At 41.9% G+C, this 24082-nt stretch overlaps 2 protein-coding genes across 2 annotated transcripts in view; both read right to left on the bottom strand.

The window, feature by feature from the left end:
• Positions 1-4685, bottom strand: part of SLC9A4 (solute carrier family 9 member A4) — a 37939-nt gene extending 33254 nt beyond the window's left edge. Inside the window, exons 1-2 of the mRNA XM_068423820.1 lie at positions 4349-4685; positions 391-854 (exon numbers count right to left, since the gene is read on the bottom strand). Of these exons, the coding sequence (XP_068279921.1) occupies positions 391-854; positions 4349-4610 (726 nt within the window). The 5' untranslated portion in view covers positions 4611-4685. The remainder of the gene's footprint in view (positions 1-390; positions 855-4348) is intronic.
• Positions 4686-7146: 2461 nt separating this feature from the next.
• Positions 7147-23828, bottom strand: IL18RAP (interleukin 18 receptor accessory protein). The gene is made up of 10 exons (XM_068395578.1): positions 23705-23828; positions 22320-22587; positions 22058-22232; positions 20542-20716; positions 18231-18299; positions 17023-17143; positions 13546-13700; positions 12599-12736; positions 8166-8336; positions 7147-7520 (listed from the first exon to the last, which is right to left on the bottom strand). Exons 1-10 carry the CDS (start codon positions 23826-23828, stop codon positions 7147-7149), a joined length of 1770 nt encoding a protein of 589 aa, XP_068251679.1.
• Positions 23829-24082: the final 254 nt, after the last annotated feature.

Below are 24082 nucleotides of genomic sequence, written 5' to 3'. Positions count from 1 at the left end.
GCTGCCTTCAGTCTTTAAGCAGTGCAATTTTTTATTTATTTGCTTGCATAATGTCAAGTTCACTCCTAGGTCTTACACTGATCCTACCAGCAAAATGCAATGTAGCTTATCCATTCACTCCAGTGGACACAAGAGCAAGATGTGATGTTTAATGTGTATGCGTATGTGTATGCTTCCCTCTTCCAGCAGCTCTAAACCAATATGGTTTTGAGTTAATATAAGATGCAATATTTTACATACATCAAAATTACTTGTGTGTTGCCAGTGGAGTATCCATAAAATAAATAATGTATCTAGGATCTCCTTAGAGATGCTCTTGCCCTGTGCCAAATAACCCTACAAGTCACGAGAGCCCAAAGAGGGGAAGACAAGGCATGGAAAGAAACTCACCACAGTTATGCCATCATTTAGCAATGACTCTCCAAAGATCATCATGTAAAGCTGCTCATTAACGGAGGCTTCTTCAAAAACTACCAGAGCTGCCACAGGATCCACAGCTGAAATCATGCTGCCAAAGAGCAGGTTCTGCAGCAGGTTGAGGTCAGTCAGGCCAAAGGCTTCAATCTGGCAGATTCCGTAGAGTGAGAGGCCGATCCCAAATGAGTTTAGCAGAGATCCCAGCACAGACCACCAGAGGATAGATCCAAAGTTTTCAAAAAATGGGCGAGTTGGCATGAAATAACCCTCCTCCAGGACAATGGGTGGAAGGAGATACAAGAAGTAAATACTTGTGTTCATCACTGGTGGAGATTTGTGATGAGAAGCAAAGATGATCACTCCTACTAGTGCTCCAATGGCAATCAGGATGCAGCTTTCAGGCATGAGTCTTGGTAATCGATGATAGAGATGGAAACCTTGAATAAAACATTAGGGTATTTACATAGTTTAAATTAACCTGAAGTCAGAAAATGTTTTGCCTGCCTTTGAATACTTTGTCTTTAGCCAGCCAGGTTTTGCTTTTAGGATTATGAAAGTAAATACATAAACAGTACTGTTCCGTTCAAAATGAAATGTTCACAGAGTTGTATCACTACAGCAGGGAAAGAGCTTGGCCATGAATCTCTTCTCTTCCCCCTCCCTAGCTCTCGGTTTCTGAACAAGTGTGCCTGAGTCTAAGTTCCAAGTCTAGGAATGCAGAAACCTCTTTGAAAAACTACTCCACAATTTGGAAGGAATATATTCTTCAAGAATCGTTGCTGTACAACCGTTGCTGCCAAACCTCTGAGGGACAATATTGTCCCTCCACCTCAAAGAGATTCCCCCATCCCTGGCCGCAGGTTTGAGGACAGCTCCCGACAGTGCCGGGGAGGGTCCCTGGCTGCAGAGCTCCTGCTGGACTTGGGCCAACCAGGAACCTGGAGAAGCCCAAGGGAGCAGGGAGCAGCTCACATGCCACAGTCTGCTCAGCCCCCTCCATTTCCAGCACTCCCCTGAAGCATAGCATGGACTCCATGTAATCCACAGACTGAGGGAGTGGGTACTCATGAACACCAAAATGTCCAAAGCAGCTCAGGTACTGGCAGGAATCAAGCCATAGTAACATAAGGCTTTGTACAAGCTGATTAACCTTGCTTTTCTGGGAAAACTGCTGTTTCTACATAAGATAAACAGCATTCTGTAAAGAACCATATGAGTTAGTTTACTGAAACAAAACTAGTGATTTCAGCAGAGCTGAAAGAGCTACCAGTAGCCATCAAATATCTGAGAAAATAATGCGTCCTGAGGGATTTTTTTTCCTCACTAGAATAAAAGCTGAGTCTACACTAGCAAATGAAGCAGGCCAAAGACTTTTCCAAACAGAAAGATTCAGCTTGCATCCATACAGCTGAATTCTCTTCCCTACCCCAGCAAGAAGTGATCACATCCAACCTGCCTGGGGGAACAGACCCTGGCCCACAGCCTGCCTGGGCTCTGCCTGGGAAAAGGCTTGTCCCCACAGGCCAGAGCTGAGAAGGAGCACACCAACATTGACGTGGTATGGACACTCACACACAGCTTCCTGACAGGGTGCTCATTAGTTTACAAGCATAGATGTAGCTAAGATGTTTTACAGAGAAAGGGCTACACTTACCATATAAATGTTGTGGGTGTGAATCTCCTCCTGCCTACTTTGATGTACTACTGCTGCAAGTGCACTCATGTAATTCTTCCCATTAGACATGAATACTGATACCAATACTAAGATAATGTCTAACAATTGCTCATCTAGTCGCTATAGCAGGAACTGTGTAATCATATCGCGAATGAGAGGTACCTCAACTAGAAATGTAAGGAATTGTTCAGAATTTACAAGAATGAGAATGAGACAGACTAAGAAACCTATGAATCCCATGACTGTGTCTCCATGTCTGAAGTTAGGTCAACCTTCATTCCATAACTCTAGCAGCTAATGACATGACTGCATTTCTGTGACCCTCAAGTTATCAATGTTCAAAAGTAAAGGAAAAGAAAAACATTTTAATGAAATTTTAAATAATTTATTTAGTAGACTATTTGTTTTTACAAAAAAAGCATGTTATGATAATAACTCTACTCATCTCCTTTTTTAACTAAAAAAATTTGTGTTCAAGTCTTTTGTCGTTTTCCACAGTAAGGGGATTGCTTTTCCTTTCAGGATTTCAGAAATGCTTCCCATTCTGAAATCTTCAAATCCAGAAAGACAATAATACTTGAATAAAACTCTGAAAAATGTTAACAGTTTGGAAATCATCTACCCTGTGTAACCAGACTATTCAGACTAACTCTTTCTTCCAAGTGGATTTGAAGTCAGCAGCTCCACACTTTTCATCAAAAATAATAAACAAACTTAATTTCTGAAAATTTTTATTATTATTTTAGCAGTGAAGACATTTTTTAATAAGAGTTGGATTGAGACCATCACCTATTATGAAACTGGCAAATCGTGGTCAGCAGTAACAATCATCTTTGACAATTGTGTGCCTATGACATGAAAAATGGTCATCTTGTCATGGTTTAAGGCTGGGCCGGCTATTAAACCTGTGGCAGATGCTCTCTGTTAACCCTCCCCCCACCACCCGAAGGGAAGGGGAAAGGGAAAAGGGAGAGAGGCTTACGGATTGGAAAGTTAAAACAGTTTTAATAAACTATAATAATGAAAAAGAGTACAATAATAATATTGGAATAATCAAATACATACAAATATATACAAACCCAAGATCGAGCTCCCCCGATGTCGGCCACGTCACCACTGGCACTGCAGGGCAGGCTCTGGGAAGGCCCAGGCTGGGCCCAGCAACAGATGGGAACTGGATTCAGGGATGCACAGATCAGGATCGGGGGCAGCAGGAAAACCGACAGAGTCCTCCTTGGACGCTGGCCAAAGGCTCAAGCAGCAGAAGCAGCCCAAGTAGGCAGAGGCCCCCCCAAAAAAACAGCAGGCCGAGACCCCCGTGATCCCCTCGCTTTATACTGAGAATGACGTGTATGGGATGGAATACCTTCGTTGGTATTTATGCCACCTCCAGAAAATCATCAGTGCCACCTACCAGCCTATTCTATAAGAATGTTTGAAAATCCCACGGAAGATCAAAAAGGCCTGGAAATAACATATGTGCAGCTCTTCACATAATTACCATCTTCTTCATTTATTTGATATCGCTGCATTAATTCTGAGTGGTCAAAACAGTTTTACCCCAGCCATGCAAACATGTAAGACACATGGTGAGCCATTTTTGCTGTGTTAATTGCAGTCCCTACTTCTCCATGTGTTGTCTTTCTTCATTCAGATAGTTACATAGAGCTCTAACAGAAGCTAAATGTGTTGGTATGTATCCAAAAGGCACTTACCCTACATCTCTGATGACCTACACCCTCTGAAGACTCTCAGTCCCTCTCCTCTGGTATTACTTTCTGAGCAGCTTTAAACAGGAAACATGTAAAACAAAGACTCATAGGGAAATGTTTCCTATTACTCAGACAACAGAAGAATTCTTCCCACTTTCCTCCCCCAAATTCAATATGCTTGAAGTCTCAGTCTGGTGTTACTGATTTCTACTATGTGGAAGGTTGGAAATCCTGATATCTTGTGATGTTTAAAGACTAGAAAAAGGGATGGACAGCACTGTCTAGGGGAGCTCCCTTGCTACACGCTAGCATGGACAACCCAAGAGACTTGAGGGTTAGAGGTCATATATTTACTTAAGTAAGCTGGAAGTGTTCAGAGGTGGAATTTTGTCATTGTCATGGTAATGAACACACCTGTTCTTTTGAGGACAGGACCTGTAAAAACGATCCCAGGTACAAAAACGCATGAAAGATACTTGGTTATATGGTACATTTTTAACTTCTTGCCAAGGTAGAAGGACACAAGATCCCATTTTCTACTTACCTATTTTTGCAAGAGAGGCAAGGAGGATCCAAAGAGTAACTTCATAGGGAATTTGCACATAGTCATAGTCCAATGTGAAAACATGTAGTCTCATTTCTTGTGAAGAGCCACCAGCACTCTTGTGATCAGGTTCATAGTGAGGCAAGAAACTCTTGCTCAGGTTGGGCTCATCCACATAAGCAGCAGCAGAACAGCACACCAGACTCGACAGCGACAGCAACCAGTTCAAAAGCTTTGCATGTGCAAGCGCGGCACAGCCCATGTCCGAGGCTTTAACTATTTTATTATAGAGATAGCATATAGTGGTGCATGAAGGTATTCAGCACTCACTCCTGTTGATTCGTGCTGCTCGTAGCCACGGCAGCTTCTTCCTCAAGGCTGCTTCATTTGCCTATTAGAGGTCATTTTAAAAGCCCTAATGTGCCTGTCCTGTTCCTTGTGTTACAGACAGACCTGGAGCTTTTATGAAGATACCGGTTCTGCAGGTTCTTCCAACCCAGATAAACCTTGGCCACAGCATCACCCTGTTAAGGAAAAAAAACCCTTCCAACTACATTAGTTATCCAGCCACTCTGATTTTTTTCCCACTGTCAAAAAAAGAAAAAGCTGCAATGCACACCCTCAGGCAGCAAGCGCAGCACAAGCAAATAGCATCAGGTGGGAGAGATGGTGGCACCCCGGGCAGGCAGGACAGCCTGCTCCATACCTTCCTCTCCTGCCCTCACTCCCCGTCTGCCTCCCCAGCGCAGCTGGCACCTCAGGCACCACGCTTGGCACTGCTCACTGGTCCTGTCCCACCTGGTGACAACAGCCTTTATGTGTGTCAATAAAGGGACTCCGCAGGGCTGGCAGCAGGGACACCTGGCGGGGGAGCACGAAAATTACGTGTTCCTTTAGAAACGTGTGCTCTCTCTTGAATGCGTGTGTGTAACTGTGTATTATAACAATAGAAAGAGGAAGGTCTGAGTCACATTATGTGCCTGTAACTGGCTCTTGAATTGTCTTGTACTTAACATTTGTTTTACTCATGCCAGCAAGGCATTTACTGGACAACCACGTTCTCCTCCTCCAACACGACATTCACCCTTATGGAATATTTTTTTAAAAAGTCAGCCTCTTCTCTCCTCCACAAAAACTAACATGTTTAGTGTTAGGATAACAAAGTGTGTAAACATAGTAGCGCTGATTTGAAGCTGCTAAGGCCTGTATTACATACATTAGAAGTGAGTAGATTTAATTTACTGAAAAATTATTCAAATTGCCCACAGATTTGGTTGTGTGGGGAAACAGTGCAGGCTAGTAAGAACGGAGATATACCCGAAACAACTATTGCTGAGGACCCCACATCCGCACTGCACGTGTTTGGGAGGGGATTCCTTCTGGCCAACTGGTCCCACAGACCGAATGTCCCTTCATAGGCAGAGAATATCTTCCAACTTGACTTTCTGTGGAAAGGAATCCAGTGTGTTCACTTGTGATGCTCTGTAGTGCAAAGCAAAAGGCAACAAGTGGTGACTACTGGGAAATTTGCTTCAAAAGCTTATCATTATCTGAACTAAATCCCCAGTGAAGGTGCAACTGCAGTGTCAAAATTTTCTGTGGTACAGCCAGCAATGCCGTTTGATGTTCTACATGAGGCACTATGTTCTGCTTCTGCCCCACAGCACCACCACCAGTTCTCCCACTGAAGGCTTTGAACCCAATACAAAATTAGGTAGATAATGCTCAACCTCCTTGCAAAAAAGTTGTTCTTTTTTCAGTATACTGGTCCTGTTGACAGCAATATTTCTTTAAGTCCCTTTCCATCAAGGAATCTGGCAGATGAGCTATTCAATTAGCATTATAAAACAAGGATTTGTTAATTTGAAGGTCAAATGAAGTCAGCAGAACACTGGGGCAGTGGCTCTCCTACTCAGATTTTCTTAACACTAACCATTGCATTTCACTTAGCTACAGCCAAACACACACAGACTGCAAAATGCCTTGACAGTAACAGATATGAACCCTGGAGAGTTAGAAGCCAGAGGACTACAAGGAAAAGACTTCAGAGTCCCTGGAAGTCTACTAGCTGTGACAACCAGGATTTTGATATACCACTGCGACACACCCATAATACCAACAGGTTCAGTGAGACCTATAAGTTACCAGCACCAGACAGGATCAAAAATGTGCAGATGTCTTCGAGTGTGAAATGTTTCACGACTGGTAGAAATGCTTTCTCCCATTGCAGGAAGGATGAAGATGCCTGGGATCAGCCCTGACACAGTGCTCCTTCTTTTCTCAACCCCTTCAGCATACCCAGTTGTACCAGTCTCCCATGGTACTTCCTTGGTGCTCCCACAGAAGGAGGTAACTCATTTAAAGAGTTTGGATTTGTCCCACTGGACTGCACAGGAAAATTAAACTGCAGGCTTCCTCTGGAGTTCCATTTTTTAATCTTTTTCTAGGAAGCAAGTATAAAAATATTCCAGAAGAAGTATAGCACAAAGAACAAAACATTCACATGTATGTCTCAAAATAACAGCAAAGGAATACTATAAATATAATAAAAATAATAACAATAAAAATAAAATAATAATTTATGAAAGATAGCTCTTACAGCTCTTACAGTTGTATGCAGTGCCACTTAGTTTTACTGTGGGGCTGCAGCACTGTCACACTGAAGTTCTTCTCACTGTTTTGGAGTGAGCTATTGCTGACAGCAGTGACGGTCCACAGTGGTTAGCCGATGTAGAAAAGGTCTTTAACAATCACGTCACCATTTCTGAGCCTGCTGTCATCCCTCTGTGAAATTTCTGCTATTGATATACCAGGCTGAATAATCCTTGGAAAAAGCCCTTTAGGCTGCACTTTCCCAACATCTTAGTAGTTTTCACTGGCATGTGGTAACACATATATTTCCAGAACTTCTTGTTTGGAGCAGCAGAAATAGAAGACTTCCAGGTAACGACTGGTAAAATCCGAAGAGCTTTCTTCACTACTGGAGGCAAAGTCTCTGGCTCTTGGAAAGCCTGGAACTTTATTAATACCAGTTTGATCTTTCTGTCTTCCAACGCACAGTTCACTGCTGCCTGCAGCTCAAAGATGCTTGGCCCGCTGATGTAGGCTGGGCTCAAAATAATTATTGCTCGTCTGCTTTTTTTAATAGCTGCAACAACTTCATCTGTGTATGCTGTAGAAGAAACAGCAATTGTTACTGCATTCTATAGTGGACTTTTTATCTTATCAGTTCCTTTATCAACACCTAAAACCCAGAAATAGGGAAAACAAAAAACAGGGATTCTGAGCAATCACATAACCCCTACAATTGTGTTTGCTATCAGAGGGTGCTGCAGCCATTCTTACACAGCCGGGAGAACACAACTTGCTGTTCAGGAGGTGGAGGGCACATCTGAGACCTCAACACACTTTGCTGCTACTCAAACTGGGTCTCAAGGGACACTTGGACTTGTCTTTGTCTCTCCCAGGGACAGGTACTGAGGACTTTCTAATTACTGCACGTAGCACTGACTAAATTTTTTCAGAAAGTAACTAGTGAAATATTTGCAGTCTTCTTTTCAGGAAATGGAGTCTGCTTGCAAAGAAATTCTTGGACAAGAAGCTTTGTCTCAGCCTAGTAACTCCCAGCGACCGCACTCAAAGGTACGTATGCCTGAGGTGCAGGGGCCAGATATAAAGATAAAAACATTATGAGATTTGAGCAGAAACTCCAGTACCAAAATATACCTTTTACTGATCCGGTGCATGATGTTTTTTTGAAAGTGAAAAACAATGTTATAAAGAACTGAAGATTTTCTACCATCCACAGAGACCTTACCTCCTCCTGGAAGAATATCTCTTTCAAGAATGCATAACTTGTATCCATATTTATTTTCCAGCATATCTGGAAGAAGGTCCAGAGCAAATTTTTCCTCACTAAGTAAAGTAGAGGCACTTTCAGAAGAGTCTAGTTTTGCATAGGACACAAAGGCATCAAATTCTTTGCCATCTAAAATAAATAAACACTGCATACATTAATAAGTCTGTCTGAAGTGTTCAGCTTCTTTCTTAATACTCAGTTTCCATTTATATCTACTTAACACAAACCTAAAATTATCACCTGTTCATGAAGTACAGCCATCCAGTTACCCAAAGCCAACCCTTACTCCTCACTGTCTTACAAATTTTGTAGACATACACTTTCAAAGCAAATGAGGAAGCTACAGATGACTAGTGCAAGGAAGTGTAAATCAAGCATTTTTCTGCATTTTCACAAACATGGTCCAGTTTTCACCAGTGGAAGATCTGGCCCCTTCCAGACAAAATTCATGTTGTAGGGAATGATTCCCGATCTTTTCTCTCATTTGCACAAACGCTGATTCCAAAAATACTCAATGCATAACCAATTTTGAAAATACAGTGAATTTTAAAGGAATGGTGTTCTTAAATACTAGCTACTTGAAAAAGATGCGCTATTTTCATACAGTTATGTTTCTGATCAGAGAGACTGGTGCAAGTAGCAAAGTCTAAGTCTGATCCAAATATCAGCTCAGATGCTGAGTATTGACCAGTTCCTGAACTTTGTTTCAGTCTCATTAAAAGAATATGTTTGTGAAGTGCAGATGAAAAATATATAAAGAACTTTTCTCAGCTTTGAAACACCCTGGTACTTGAGGGAAGAGGAAGGAAAACAAAAGGAATTGCGGGTGGAAGCAAAAGGTACAGTGGACTCAGTCTGGTTCCCCATATGTAGTTGCTTGATGCCATTTAAGGTGTCGTAAGGTTGATGGGACTGCCAAATTTGACATGGGAACTATTGGAGACTCAAATCTTTTGGAATGGCAGGACATCCTCAGGCAGCACAAATTACATCAGACACCTATGTTCATTCAGCTGGGTTGTATCATATGTCAGCACAGTTAATAAAAAACAGAAAAAAATTCAGCTGTTTAGTGTAGAGTCACACAGAATCACACAGAATCACACAGAATCAATCAGGTTGGAAGAGACCTCTGGGATCACCGAGTCCAACCATTGCCCTGACACCATGTCAACTACACCATGGCACTAAGTGCCGTGTCCAGTCTTTTCTTAAACACGTCCAGAGATGGTGACTCTACCACCTCCCTGGGCAGCCCATTCCAATGTCTAATGACCCCTTCTGTGAAGAAATGCTTCCTAATGTCCAACCTGAACCTCCGCTGGCGAAGCTTGAGGCTATGTCCTCTTGTCCTATCGCTAGTTGCCTGGGAGAAGAGGCCGACTCCCACTCCACTATAACCTCCCTTCAGGTAGTTGTAGACTGCAATAAGGTCACCTCTGAGCCTCCTCTTCTCCAGGCTAAACAACCCCAGCTCCCTCAGCCGTTCCTCACAGGTCATACCGTCCAGACCCTTCACCAGCTTGGTCACCCTCCTCTGGACTCACTCCAACACCTCAACAAACTACTACTACAACAGGGTGCTGCTGCAGGGCTAGCTGAGAAGCTCTTTAGATTTCACCATATTGACTACATCTTCACTGCGTGGGAACTGAGATGCCTACCTCCAGCACAGATACCTAAGTAATGGTGTTGAGTATCACCCCATGCCTCAGTGTTAAACTCCTGATTTCTATCCTAGATGTAAGATTAGGATCAGAAACCGGACCTAGATCCATCAGGTTCCCACAGGATCTAGAAGAGACCATATGGATTCCAGGAAGCAAAGGAACTACACATGGAAAACTAATGACATGCATGAGCTGGGGTTGAACAGCTACACTCAGAACCAGCATGTAGCAGAAAGTAAGTCATCAAAACAAAACATAGGTGTGCAGATTCGGTTTAGAGGCCAAGGATATGATTAGACAACACACATTATAACTCTGCTCCTCCCCTCTGCTCCTGGCCACATGCTTCCACCACTTCCTTCTACTGGTGCTAAAGCTCTTGTGGTAAGAGAGGAAGCTGATTCACTTTGCTAGATGCTCACTATCTTTTACTGAGTTATTTTTCTGCCAAGTTGAGCCAATGTAGGCCCACAAGAGTGAATCACCAACAGCTGGCACGCAGGACTAGTGTGGGACTTGAAGGTGGGGCAGTGGGTCACTAGATTGCTTTAACTGAACTTCAACTATACCCTGAACAGAAGCTCCTTTGAAAACAGTTTTTAAATGGCAATAAATTGCACTACAAGCCAGATATTCCTCATTTCACCTACAGAGGTCACTGCAATTTATTAGACAATGACCATTAATAAATACATCGACATTTTCATTTATGATATTACTATGACAATAGCAAGTTAAACACACATACACAGTAAGCACCACTGGGATTATTTTTCCCCTGGAATTGTACACAAGGACAGTTATAACCTGAGGAACTTTTGGCACAAACATTTAAGATGTCCACAAGGTAGGTAATGAAGAATACCTGAGTTAAGCAAAGCCATTGCGTACGTGATCTATAAATGTTAGTATCACAGCTTCTGCATTGTTTCTTTCTCCTTGTGGAAGAAAGCAAGACTTTTAAGAGGTTTATCTGAATTGGCTAAGGAGGGTTAGAGAGGCACGAGAAGAAAGGTGACCTCACTGCTGTCTTCAACTACCAAATGGGAGGGTACAGAGGTGATGGAGACAGATTCTTCTCTGAGGTGCACAGTGACAGGAGAAGAAGCAACAGACACAAGACGCAATAAGGGAAATTCTCATTAGATGTTTGTGAAAAAAAATTGCACTGTGAGAGTGGTCAAACACTGGAGACGTTGTCCAGAGATGTTGTGGATTCTCTGTCCACAAGGTCCTGAGCAACCTGGCCTAGGTTGGCTCTGCTTTGGGCAGGGTGTGGGATTAGATGATTCCCAAGGGTCCCTTCCAACCTTGTGGGATTCTGCAATTCTCTGATTCTGTGCTAAGAGGGGTGTGAGAGAAGAAATGATTGAAAAGAAGAAACGGTAAAATTAAGTCGTAAGTTCTGCTTTGCTGATCTACGAGCAAGTCCTTTCAGACCTCAGGTGACTTGATTGCATCCACATGAAGTGAGAAGGACATAATCCTACAGGTGAGAACACATTTTGTGGCCAATCACCTTAGGCAGAATGCTATCTGGTAGGCACAGCTGGTCTGCACGCTTCGTGCCCCCATGCTGCAAATGGTGCTGTGTGACTGCGGTACATGAGCATCGGGGAGCAGGACAGAGGCTGCAACGGTGGAACCCAACGGTGTCTTCAACTTCAATGCACAAATCTTGGCAGGTCTGTCTCTGTCCTACTGACACACAGGGTGAGTTCTAAGGGGACTTTCCTGAGGTTCTTAAATCAATTTGTTACCAAATAGAGGGGAAATTTTGAGTGATTTCCCAAATTGCTTTTGCCAGCTGCCTCAGGGTTTACAAAAATACTTTCCAAAAGGGCAGTTAATTGTCTCATTGTGTATGTATTTATAGACACAGTTATTTCACACTCATGCATGTTCTACATGTACACACACACACACAAAAGCAGACTCAGACACATGTATCTCAAGCTGCATCAAGATTCAAGAATTTTTAGAAAAATTTCCTTGGGCACATACTGTCAGATTTCTTTCAACTCATGTAAGATTATATGTTAAGTTCTTTGAAGTAGGTGCTGTCATTTCTGATACATTTTTATACTGCCTGATATGTTGAAGACCCATTTTAGCTGAGAGCATGGGGTGACACTACTACAGACATTTGAAATATCGGAAGCTGATCACTCTGGTGTAAATGTCAAGATGGCTGACGTAATCTTTAGGAAGAAAATACGTATATTGCCCAAACATACAGTTCTTAGCTGGTGCCGTTATCATCCTATTTCTCTATTTATTCTTCTGGGAAATTATTTGGCTTCAAGTGAAAAATACAATAGCTCTGGAGTCCTTCACTTAGTTCTGCAAGGGCATTTGATTCTTGTCCACAGGTTCTGTTGCATGTTTTGTGAGAATGAGGTTAAAACGCTGGTGATGCTCTATTATTCCCTGTAAAGGGACTGCCAAAATCCAACTTCGGGTCTAATCTTCCATGGGTAAACTAGGAATCTTGTAAAAGTCTGTGACATTTCAGTTGGTGTTAGATAGTTCCTCCACACTGCCTGGCTTTTTTTCCATCTGAATCTACTGAGCATCTTGCTAGCTAACAGCCTTTATATCGGCTCAAAGAGAACAAGGTCATTAAGAGAACTGTTAATGGTTAATTCACACTAGATTAATCCATATGGCAAAAGGCAATAGAAAAATTGAAGAAGATTAATATTATACAATGTTTCTTACCTCCTGTAGTTTCGTTGTGGACCAGATAACTTCGGTACATCAACACTATTTCAATCCAGTGCTGGTAAATAAAGGCAGTGCACAAAAGGAATGCAAATAGAGTAGAAATGGCACTGCATAGTATGTATAAGAGAAACACTGTAGAAAGAAAAGGGTCTATCATAACTCAGGCTTTCTTCATTCTTGCCCCGCTGGCAAACTAGGGAAGTCAGGAATTCATTTAGCTGCAAATCTTAACAGAGTTTCATTCTACCATCAGGGACCTTTTTTGAATGGTTTCTCCTTGATGGTATGAAAAGCCAATCTGTGATGGAAGGCACAGAGAAAACAGTCTGTGATACACTCAGCAGGCCTGAAAGTAGTCATTGCTTGAGAAGGGAAAGACACATCAGAACATACACAGCTGCACACAGTGCCTTGCTGGAGACTTTCTGTGCCACTCCAAAGATGAAACTCCACTGTGAACTATGGTTCAATGGTTTAATTTCCAGACTGATTCTGGTTTTGGCCTTTGCTTGAAAGGCTGCCACATTCATATCAGTTAGGGTAACTTCTCAGAAACACGCATGCTAAGGACTGAGGAAACAAACAGAATTGTTCTATGAAAATTAAGGAATACTATTGCTTTCAGCAGCTGCTCTGCTTCAGTTTAGTAGATTGCCTATTAACGTTCAGAGATGCTACTCTCCTCTTCTTCCTCCCAGTTACTCTCCAGCTTCCACTTGACCCACCTGCCTGCAGCAAGTTCCCAGATACCCCCATCCTTCTGTGTAGTCCTCAGAATAATGTGCCTTTCTAGACATCTGACAAACCAAAATTTTCCCATCCAGCTTCAAGAAACTTCTGCATCAGGCTAAAAACCTAGTGTCAATGGGAAATGAATTTGCAGCAGTGAGTAAATCAAAATATGTTTTCAAGGGCAAATAGTCATCCATCAATAGTTTTACCTCTCTGCTTTCTTTTCAGCTGTATCACAGCAGTGGCATTTCCCACCGAATTCTCAGCAAAGCACGTGAAGTTGCTTCTGAGGTCCCTTTCAGTAACTTCTTTCAGTTTCGCAACATGAAGAAGTATGTACCCCTTTAAACCTTTTGGATAAACACTAAAGAGAAAAAAATATGTATTTGCATGATACCTTTGCTGTTCATTCACATAATCCCCAATAGTCTTAAATACAAAGAAAGAGGATTTTGCAACTCCTTAACATTCATCTTGAACTTTTAACACCAATGCAATATTCTGGTTTGGAACTTCCATTTGGTTTTTACATTGTAAGAAAATACTAACATCAAAGGTCTGCAGATTGAAAGGTTTATTCTTAATTCATCAACTCAGCAAAATATGTAAGCACTTGCCTAGTTTTAAATATATAGCCCCCTTTGACTTCTATAAAATTATTTGTGTTTTCCTAAGGTGTTTTTCTAAGATGTAAAAGATTCCCCCAGCAGAAATGCAGGAAAATTAAACTTCAAAAAGGAGCCCCAAGAGACAACTAGCTGGGCAAAAAGGCTGAGCAGCACAGCCTCTTGCACAGGGGTAAAAAGCCCAAGAGCAGGATAGGCAAACAGAATAAGACAGATACAAGGGAAGGATGTATAGGAAATGAAGAGGTAACAAAGGAAACGCATTAGGGCTGAGAGAGAGCTGTGGGGAACAGATCTGTGTCCAAAACCACTCAAGGATACTCAGAGTTTCTGAAGCTCAGAGTTTTTCTTTGAAAGCCACAAGTACAGGCGCCTCTGTGTGACCCTGAAGGTGCCTCACATCATGCCACTGCAAAATGACAGTCCACCATGGCCCTGCCTCTGCTAACTCAAGGTATACAGGCACAAGCATGGGCAAGGATTCAACGTGTACTGAAATTCCGTTGGGAATGTTTTATTCATTTGGGTTTTTAAAAAATAAACAAACAGAAATTGCATGCACGCAAAAAAGCTAAAACTTTGGTAAGAAGAACATTACAAAGCTAGACATTCAAAAGCTAGGAAAATCCAATTTCCAGTCTACCTCATGAGTGAGTGTGTGTGTGTGCATGTGTCTGTGTAATATCATCTTTTGTTATTTTTTTCCCATATGACTCTTATTAAGAACTTGATTTTAGCAGTGACAGCAGGGCTTTTGTTTCCCCCAGTGTACAGAAAACTTTTCCCATAAAGATGACCCAGGGCTGTGTAGTGAAAGACACACTTGCCTGTGTTGCCTCCACTATGTTTCTTGCTGAAGTTGGACACTGCATAAGTGCATGAGACAGAGAAGTACAGGAAGGAAAGGGAAGCGTGATGACTATTTGGGTTATCCCAAAGTCACAGGAAACCTTTCCCTGACACATTGCTTCTCTGCAGAGTCTAGTCAATTCTTGCCAGGGAAGACTCCTGAAATTCAGTGTCCTGAAATTCAGTGCTGCAAGTACTCAGACTGACTCAATAAACACACCCCTGCATCTGAGGCACACAAACTCCTTTCAATGTCCACAGTACTGTTTTACTAATCTGGTTTATTCCCCACGCAGAGACATGCAGGCACAGGCAACCAAGCATCATTCATGTTGAAGTTGTCCATGTGCTAAATCTTTAGGAAGAAGAGTTAAGATTGCACAGAAAGTTTGAGTTCTTGACTTTATGGCCATCCATATGCACTTCTGTATGTGAAGCGCATGTGCCTGTCACATGCTCATGGACATGTGAGGAGGAATCTGTCTTGGTTGATGAGGGCTGGGTCAGGGACCAATTAAGCAATCTGGACGTCCATAAATCCATGGGCCCTGATGGGATGCACCCGCGGGTGCTGAGGGAGCTGGCGGAAGTCATTGCTAGGCCACTCTCCATCATCTTTGCTAAGTCATGGGCAACGGGAGAGGTGCCTGAAGACTGAAGGAAAGCAAATGTCACTCCAGTCTTCAAAAAGGGCAAGAAGGAGGATCCGAGTATCTATAGACCGGTCAGCCTCACCTCCATCCCCGGAAAGGTAATGGAACAACTTGTCCTTGGTGCTGTCTCTAGGCACATCAAGGATAGGGGGATCATTAGGGGCAGTCAACATGGCTTCACCAAGGGGAAGTCATGCTTAACCAACTTGATAGCCTTTTATGAGGACATAACCTGGTGGATAGATGATGGTAAAGCTGTGGATGTGGTCTATCTCGATTTCAGTAAAGCATTTGGCACGGTCTCCCACAGCATCCTCGCAGCTAAACTGAGGAAGTGTGGTCTGGATGATCGGGTAGTGAGGTGGATTGTGAACTGGCTGAAGGAAAGAAGCCAGAGAGTGGTGGTCAATGGGACAGAGTCCAGTTGGAGGCCTGTGTCTAGCGGAGTCCCTCAAGGGTCGGTACTGGGACCAGTACTATTCAATATATTCATTAATGACTCAGGAGAGGGAATAGAGTGCACTGTCAGCAAGTTCGCTGATGACGCAAAACTGGGAGGAGTGGCTGACACACCGGAAGGCTGCGCAGCCATTCAGAGAGACCTAGACAGGCTGGAGAGTTGGGCGGGGAGAAATTTAATGAAATATAACAAGGGCAAGCGTAGAGTCCTGCATCTGGGCAAGAACAACCCCAGGTATGAGTACAAGTTGGGGACAGACCTGTTGGAGAGCAGCGTAGGGGAAAGGGACCTGGGGGTCCTAGTGGACAGCAGGATGACCACGAGCCAGCAATGTGCCCTTGTGGCCAAGAAGGCCAATGGCATCCTGGGGTGTATTAGAAGGGGTGTGGTTAGCAGGTCAAGAGAGGTTCTCCTCCCCCTCTACTCTGCCCTGGTGAGGCCGCATCTAGAATATTGTGTCCAGTTCTGGGCCCCTCGGTTCAAGAAGGACAGGGAACTGCTGGAGAGAGTCCAGCGCAGAGCCATGAAGATGATTAAGGGGGTGGAACATCTCCCTTATGAGGAGAGGCTGAGGAAGCTGGGTCTCTTTAGCTTGGAGAAGAGGAGACTGAGGGGTGACCTCATTAATGTTTACAAATATGTCAAGGGCAAGTGTCATGAGGATGAAGCCAGGCTCTTCTCAGTGACATCCATTGACAGGACAAGGGGCAAAGGGGGCAAGCTGGAACACAGGAGGTTCCACAAAGATATGAGGAAAAACTTCTTTACAGTGAGGGTGACCGAACACTGGAACAGGCTGCCCAGAGAGGTTGTGGAGTCTCCTTCTCTGGAGACATTCAAAACCTGCCTGGACGCGTTCCTGTGTGATATGGTCTAGGCAATCCTGCTCCGGCAGGGGGATTGGACTAGATGATCTTTCGAGGTCCCTTCCAATCCCTAACATTCTGTGATTCTGTGATTCTGTGGCATACACGTTCATATGTTGAAGAACAGAGCCTTCTGAGTTTCTTTCGGTAAAATGTATTCAGTAAAGCTGTTGTAGAAGGATGTTTACAGTTGCTGACTTAGTAGTAATCAGACTACTGTTTTTTTTCTTACCTTGTTTCCTGATTCAATTTCTCATTTATATTTTCTTTGTTGTTTCTTTTCCATGTTACCCTCATTGAAGAAACTCTTTCGAACCCAAACTGTACACGGCATTCCAATTCAAGTGGCTTTCCTGGAACAAATTATCACAGGAAAACTATGCATGGAGGTCACCAGAATATTTTTCTTTTAAATAGTCTGGGATCTTGCCATCCAGAGGGACCTTGACAGGTTTGAGAGGTGGGCCTGTGCGAACCACATGAAGTTCAACAAGGCCAAGTGCAAGGTCCTGTATGTGGGTCGGGGCAATCCCAAGCACAAATACAGGCTGGATTGAGAGCAGCCCTGAGAAGAAGGACTTGGGAGTGATGGTTGATGAGAAGCTCAACATGAGCCAACAATGTGCGCTTGCAGCCCAGAAAGCCAACCGTATCCTGGGTTGCATCAAAAGCAGTGTGGCCAGCAGGTTGAGGGAGGTGATTCTGCCCCTCTACTCCACTCTTGTGAGACCCCACCTGGAGTACTGCATCCAGCTCTGGGGCTCAAATGTAAGAAGGACATGGAGCTGTTGGAGCGAGTCCAGAGGAGGACCACGAAGATGATCAGAGGGCTGGAGCACCTCTCCTATGAAGAGAGGCTGAGAGAGTTGGGGCTGTTCAGCCTGGGGAAGAGAAGGCTCCGGGGAGACCTTCTAGCAGCCTTCTAGTACCTGCAGGGGGCCTACAGGGAAGCTGGAGAGGGACTTTTTACAAGGCATGTAGTGATAGGATGAGAGGGAAAGGTTTTAAACTGAAAGAGGGTAGATTTAGGTTAGATACTAGGAAGAAATTCTTTCCTGTGAGGGTAGTGAGACACTGCAACATGTTGCCCAGAGAAGCTGTGGATGCCCCCTCCTTGGCAGTGTTCAAGGCCAGGTTGGATGGGGCTTTGAGCAACGTGCTCTAGTGGAAGCTGTCCCTGCCCGTGGCAGGGGCGTTGGAACTAGATGATCTTCAAGGTCCCTTCCAATCCAAACCATTCTATGATTCTATGATCTGTATAACACACGATGCTTCCTTTAATATCCACAAAGATATATATCAAGAAGAAAACTACACTTTATATAAAATTCTCATATTCCTAGAAAGCAAAGCTGTTTTGCTTTATCAAGATCTATCATTATCTATCAATACCTCATTTAAACATTGTCTTTCACTTTCAGATAAGGAATTGAAACTTACCAAGCTCTGCTTCGAGGATCGCCACACCATTGGGATACAAGAAGTTTGGTGGATTGATAGTGTTTTTTGCTGCAATTAACAGGAATACTGTTAATACCTATAATGCTATCATCAGTGCACAAGACCAGAGAAAATACCTTACAGAATTTTCTTTTTCAAATGTTAGGTTGAATTTAGACACCTGAGTCTAAGAGGATGACTTACAGTTGTTGAGGTGTCTGAAAGTGCACAGGTAAGGGAGTTTTGACTGCAAAACTTATGTAGCTACTTAAAGATCTACTATCTTAGTTACTCTGAGGCATTGCCATCTTACATGAGCTGAGGAACTCAGCATGTAGCCTGCACTTAAGGTTATTTAAGATTCAGAAATTAGGGGTCCCCCTTGCAAAACACCCTGAAGGACGCAATCCTCATACCAGTTCCCTGCCAAGCCCCATTCCACGCCCAGTAAGCACACATACAGCACACACACCTCATTCACAAGAACAGGCACTTGCTTTAAAACAACCATGTTTTTTTTCAAAACAAAGGCTGCCAAAGGGCAGAGATAACACCCACAGTTCATACAATCTACTAAGCAATTACCCAGGCTCCGGAAAAACAGCCTGAAGGGGCTAAAACCCACAGCTCTGATGTTCTAGGAAAGTCCCATATTGCAGGAAATAGTGCCACATGACACTTTTTGTTTTAAAAAAAACAAAGCCACAGCAGAGAAGTGTGTGCAAGATTCAGGGGGAGTATATATGTATATGGCACCTTTCAAGCGTTCTTCTGACTGTGTTGTGAAGTGAGGGAAAAGAACCGAGAAGCCCAGTGCGTTAGCTCAGGTTCAGCTAGATCAGAATAAAAGCAGAGCTAGTCGATGCCTGCTTGGAAAATGTTGTGGGAATATAGCCACAAAGAGTGAAAGAGCACCAGACATTGTAACCCAGGACATAGAGGTCTCAAAAGTTGGTGAGACATGGTTTCCAGGCCCTGTCCTAATGGGGTGTACATATTTTTCCCATGACTTCTTAGTACCAAATGCATCAAACATTTGCTAAAAAAGAGACCAGCTATTTCAGACGAATGCTGTCCTTACTAGACCATAGAAGCAGGTTGCCTCACCTGACACCTTTCTTTCACTCCCTAAACCTTGTTGTCCCTTCCACAGAGTGGCCCACTTTCCACCAGGATGCTGATAATAGTTCCTGTGCTGTTGGCATACAGAACCAACTGTACTGGGTCCATCCAGCTCAGAATATAGAATAGATGTAGCTATGCTTTCCTCTGGGACCTATGATTGACTGGAGTGACTGACGAGTGTCTTACAGCACTTAACCACAGATACCTGGAGAAAAGCAGAACCACATCTCTCTTTTAACAAACTAAACAATCCCCCTCGTTCCTGATCCTGACTTGCTAGCATGCTCCCTTGCACAGTGCTGACATTGTCCAAGAGCACTCTTCCACGTTATATTTGGGCTTCATCTGAAGGGCAGCAGAGGACAATAAATATTACAGAAAAAGTCACTATAATTTGAAGGAGAATATAAGGGTCATGCCATATCACTGTGCCATAGAGTTCTGGCCAGTTTATTTAGTAATTCATACAAAGCCTAAAAGAACAGGTCATGCAGGCAGTGATGCTTTCCTCCAAACAGTACATGTAACAACAAATGGCTTGTTTGTTAGATTGCTCACAGACCTCCCGTTTCCTCTGCTGTTAAAAAGTTATGTGGAAAATGGGCAATGATCCCACCATCACCTTCCTCATCATTATCAAGTGAAAAAAAAATTAAGGTGTCATCCATGCCACAAAGAATGATTTTTTATCTGACTCTGACTTTCACATAAGCCTCTACTTGAGGGACAGAGGTAGGATTGAGATACACTACTTTTGTCCACATTTCCCATGCAGGATTAGCACACCTTTCTCCTAGTATATGAATATCTTCCTAGCACTCCCCATACAGTACATGGAGAACACTGGCACCAGTTGGAGTTTCATGAGTTCTACTCCCAGATCAAGAGATCTATATCCTTTTGTAGATTTGGTCCCCGCTGTTAGGAACTGCAATAAATCCAAGGCGGAATTAGATCTTGAAAATGATGGCATTTTGTGCTACATGTTATTACTGATCATTGAGATTCTAGTCAATGTCCCAAGATGTCCTCAGAATACTTGGAAGAGGATTTTAATGATCGTGTAGCTAATTCAGTTTATGGGTTTTTCAGAGCAGGAGCCTGAACAAAAAACATAAATAGGGTAGGAAAGAATAGAGAAAACGTACTTTACTTCAAGCATTTTATTCTGAGTTATATTACTCACCAATGACTTCTACTGTTACTGTTGTTCTCATTGTCCACTCGGTAGTGTTGTCATAGAGAGTGTAATCACACACATATATTCCAGCATCTTTGTCATAGGTTGGATTCAAGACAATTTTATTATGCTTAAGCTTTAGGCTTTGTCTGCTTTTCCTACAGTTTATCTGATGGCCATCCTAATGAAAATAAAAGAATATCAAGGAGGTAGAAGTCCTTTTTTTGTTGTTGCTGTTGTTATTAAATTATATTTTAAGATATTTCGATAGGATTACCATGGCAGCAGGGCTAAGCTAAACTCTTTCCACTGAAGTCCAAGAAAAGATTTATTAGGAATCTGAGGACATTTGCCAGTTATATTAAAAAATCATGGTCTATAACATGTGAATACCGTTGTCTTTTTAAAAAATTATTTAAAATTTGTGGTTGCTGAGAGAAATGTAAAATTATGAACCTAATGTAAATTAAACTCCTATTATGAAAGAGCAACAAAAAGGATCGCTTTTTTGATGGACTGGGTATTTTTTATTTTGTAAAGAAAATATTTTGAAAACATTTTCATGTTCTTTTATGAGAAGTAAAACATGGTTTTGGATTGTCTGAGATGGACAACACTGTCACTACTTTTAAAAGGATGAAAACTGACTAATTTTTAAAATGCATCATTATTTTTCAGCTTAGTGTATTCATATTCTCCAAGACCACTAAGAATTTTCCTTAAATCAAATTCCTGAAAAAAAATCCACTAATGCAAAATGGAAATAATCTCCTTCAATTCAGTGGGCTTCAAATCAAGATGTAGGTAAAGATATACCTCATTTAAAGTCTGAAAATAAATGAAGAGTAACTTTGACTAGATCATAATTCTACTTGATAGAATAAATAATGTAAAAAATACCAGGTAGTAAAATGCACAATTGAAATTTCGGTCACTTTCATTTGCTCATTTATACAGGTTTAGATAGTATATTACAATCCTTACAAACACAATACGAATAAATTTTACCTTGCAATTATTTTAGTGGTCATTTGAAAAAGACTAAGTCAGTAATGTTTCAGTGGAATAGTGTTTCATTAAAAACAGGAGTCTTGGAAAGAACAAGCTGAAACATTAATATTAAAAGAATTTTGTTTCTAACAAAGCCACTTTTTCTTTGGTATATTTGATATTTTCAGAATTTAAAATATCAAAAAAAACCTTAAAATTTTAAATTTCAATCATATGTCAGTTTTGTAAAGAACCTATTTTGATTCTCAATTACTTCAGTTTCTTAGTTGAAGAGAAAACATTTCTAGGCTTCTATTTCATGGTATAATATTTTGGGTATGCCAGATTTCTTCAAAACTCTTACTTACAGACTTGATATATAGCAATTCAAGATTTTACTTTTGGGTTGAATTTCTCAGGCTGTATTGTCTGCTAAAGAAGAGTTCAAGAACCTATGGCACATGAGCATTAACTAGACCTAAAGCTATACCTCCACTGAGCTTTTTCAAATGCTCAAGAGAGTGATTCTTACCTTGTACCATTTTACATTTGTCTTTTTTATATGGCTGTAGCATTTTGTCCCAGGACAAGTTATTGAATTCCCTTTGCCAGCAAGAAGATAAAGCATATTTGTGCCATAATCTGAACATTTTGCCGCCTTCTTTGTTTGAACGTCCAGAACAATTTTGAGACATGGGATTTTTTCCCTGAGTGATGTAGAAAAAAAAAGTTAAACATTTAATACACAAAACAATTCTTGTACAGAAATGTAAGCCTTTTGCTCCATCACATACCTTATCATACAGATGTATACTCCAGAAGCACTGTCTCTTACTGGTTTAAACAAAAGCGCACCCCCTTGGAGAGCAGGATTAGAGCCTTCCTTGATAGCCTTTAGTGGCTCTTTGTCTTTCTGGTGCCAGAACCATTTCACTTGATTTTGTTTTAGAAGTGAGTTGTTATAAATGTGAGTAGGATCTCTCTCTGGTAAACCACATTGTAAAACAAACTCCTCCTCACTAATTGCACGATACTGTATTTGAGGTTCAATATGGGAACATCCTGAAAAGCAGGACAATAAGGTATCAGTACCACCTGAAAGAACGCACAGTCATCATGTTTAAAAAAATAATTAGGAATGCTACAAAAATACAACTTTTCTTTGTTTTAAATAATTTCTTATGTGACTGGGTGCTGGTCTAATAGGGAATTGATTCCCTTAAACATGGAATTTGCCAATGTTCTCAAAAGTTTATTCAAAGGTTTCCAAAGATTTATCAGGCATTTTTCAGAAGTCTAATATGAAAATAGCCTAAGATTTTTAGTGAACTGAAGATTTTCACATGGGTACTAACCTGTTAAACCTTAACTTTCTAGAAAAGCAGATGCAGCTCTTCTAGCTCCCTTCATATTAATGGAGAAGGGACTGACATAAACCTGACAAAGCAGAGCCTGCCCACCACACTCCCTATTTAGGGTAAGATTGACAAGCATTATTGTCTCACTGCTTTCAGATCTTTCCCCTCTTACGTTTCAGTTACTGTCACTAAAATTAAACAAATTTTTGGATTTCAAAAGCTGTGGTCACCCATCCTAACCCCAAATTCTTTAAAGGCTGACTGACCTTGCTGCATAACCCCTCCTGCCAGCCAGGATGTGGTAACCCTTGAAAGTATGGCAGGATTTCACTTCAGCAGAAGGGAGGGCATGAAATCTTCGGTTCCTTGCCTGTCCACCTGGGAGGCTCTGCGCAGTTTCAGTTTCTCTCTGCAAACTGAATCGGACCAAGCTCCTCCAGATATTGTGTCGGTGGAAGACTTTAATATATCAGTCTCACCCTGCCTTTCTCTTCCTTCTCCCTCCTGACAGGCTTGGACCAGCTGCTGGAGACTTCAAGAAGTCACAGAAGCAATTCATTTGCTCCATTCAGTTCTCAGAAATTCTCCTTTACATTTGCCCTTTTCTTTTCATTAGGGAACTGAATTTTGAATCATATTTAGGGTAAACTGTATTACCAATACTTAAAAAGCTTGCAGAAAGGCTAGAAACAGCTGTTTGCGTGACACTAGCATGAACAGGTGTAGGAAAAACTCATGAAGGCATGGCAAAATGCAGATCCACTTTTCTCCGTTGTCAGAAATCACCACAAACACCAAACCTCACCAAAGCAGACTCTTACCTGGCAAATCAATCTCTCTAACTTCTGCCCCAGTGACAAACAATAGTAGGATCCAGCACAAAGTGAGCATGATTTTCTTTATCAATTTTGATTGATATTCTGAGACATTTTCTGTAAGAATCATCTTGCTTTCTGTAAAAGAGGAAAATAGATATTTTTGTAAATAATGCTCCAATAAGGTAGATAGGCAATTAGGTATTTTATTATGTAGCTCTATAAAATGTAACAGACAGCATTTTCTAGATATCCTGCTTTTTTAAAATGAGGTTTGCAGCACTCCTCCTACTCATACTATTTAACACAAATGCAGGATAGATGATACTCAGGAGTGTGCAACAGTGTCTTTAAATATGTCTTGCATAGAGTTGCTTACAGATG

The sequence above is a fragment of the Nyctibius grandis genome, chromosome 2, assembly GCF_013368605.1.
Source record: "Nyctibius grandis isolate bNycGra1 chromosome 2, bNycGra1.pri, whole genome shotgun sequence".
Classification (NCBI taxonomy): domain Eukaryota; kingdom Metazoa; phylum Chordata; class Aves; order Nyctibiiformes; family Nyctibiidae; genus Nyctibius; species Nyctibius grandis.
Note: the sequence above shows the minus strand (reverse complement) of the source record. Positions and strands in the feature narration are given on the sequence as shown.

Coding starts and splice junctions, on each gene's coding strand:
- IL18RAP (XM_068395578.1), bottom strand. CDS start 23,828: ATGATTCTTACAGAAAATGTCTCAGAATATCAATCAAAATTGATAAAG. Junction 22,233..22,319: donor GTATACATCTGTATGATAAG/GTATGTGATGGA, acceptor TACATCACTCAG/GGAAAAAATCCCATGTCTCA. Junction 17,144..18,230: donor GATCCTCGAAGCAGAGCTTG/GTAAGTTTCAAT, acceptor AATTTGTTCCAG/GAAAGCCACTTGAATTGGAA.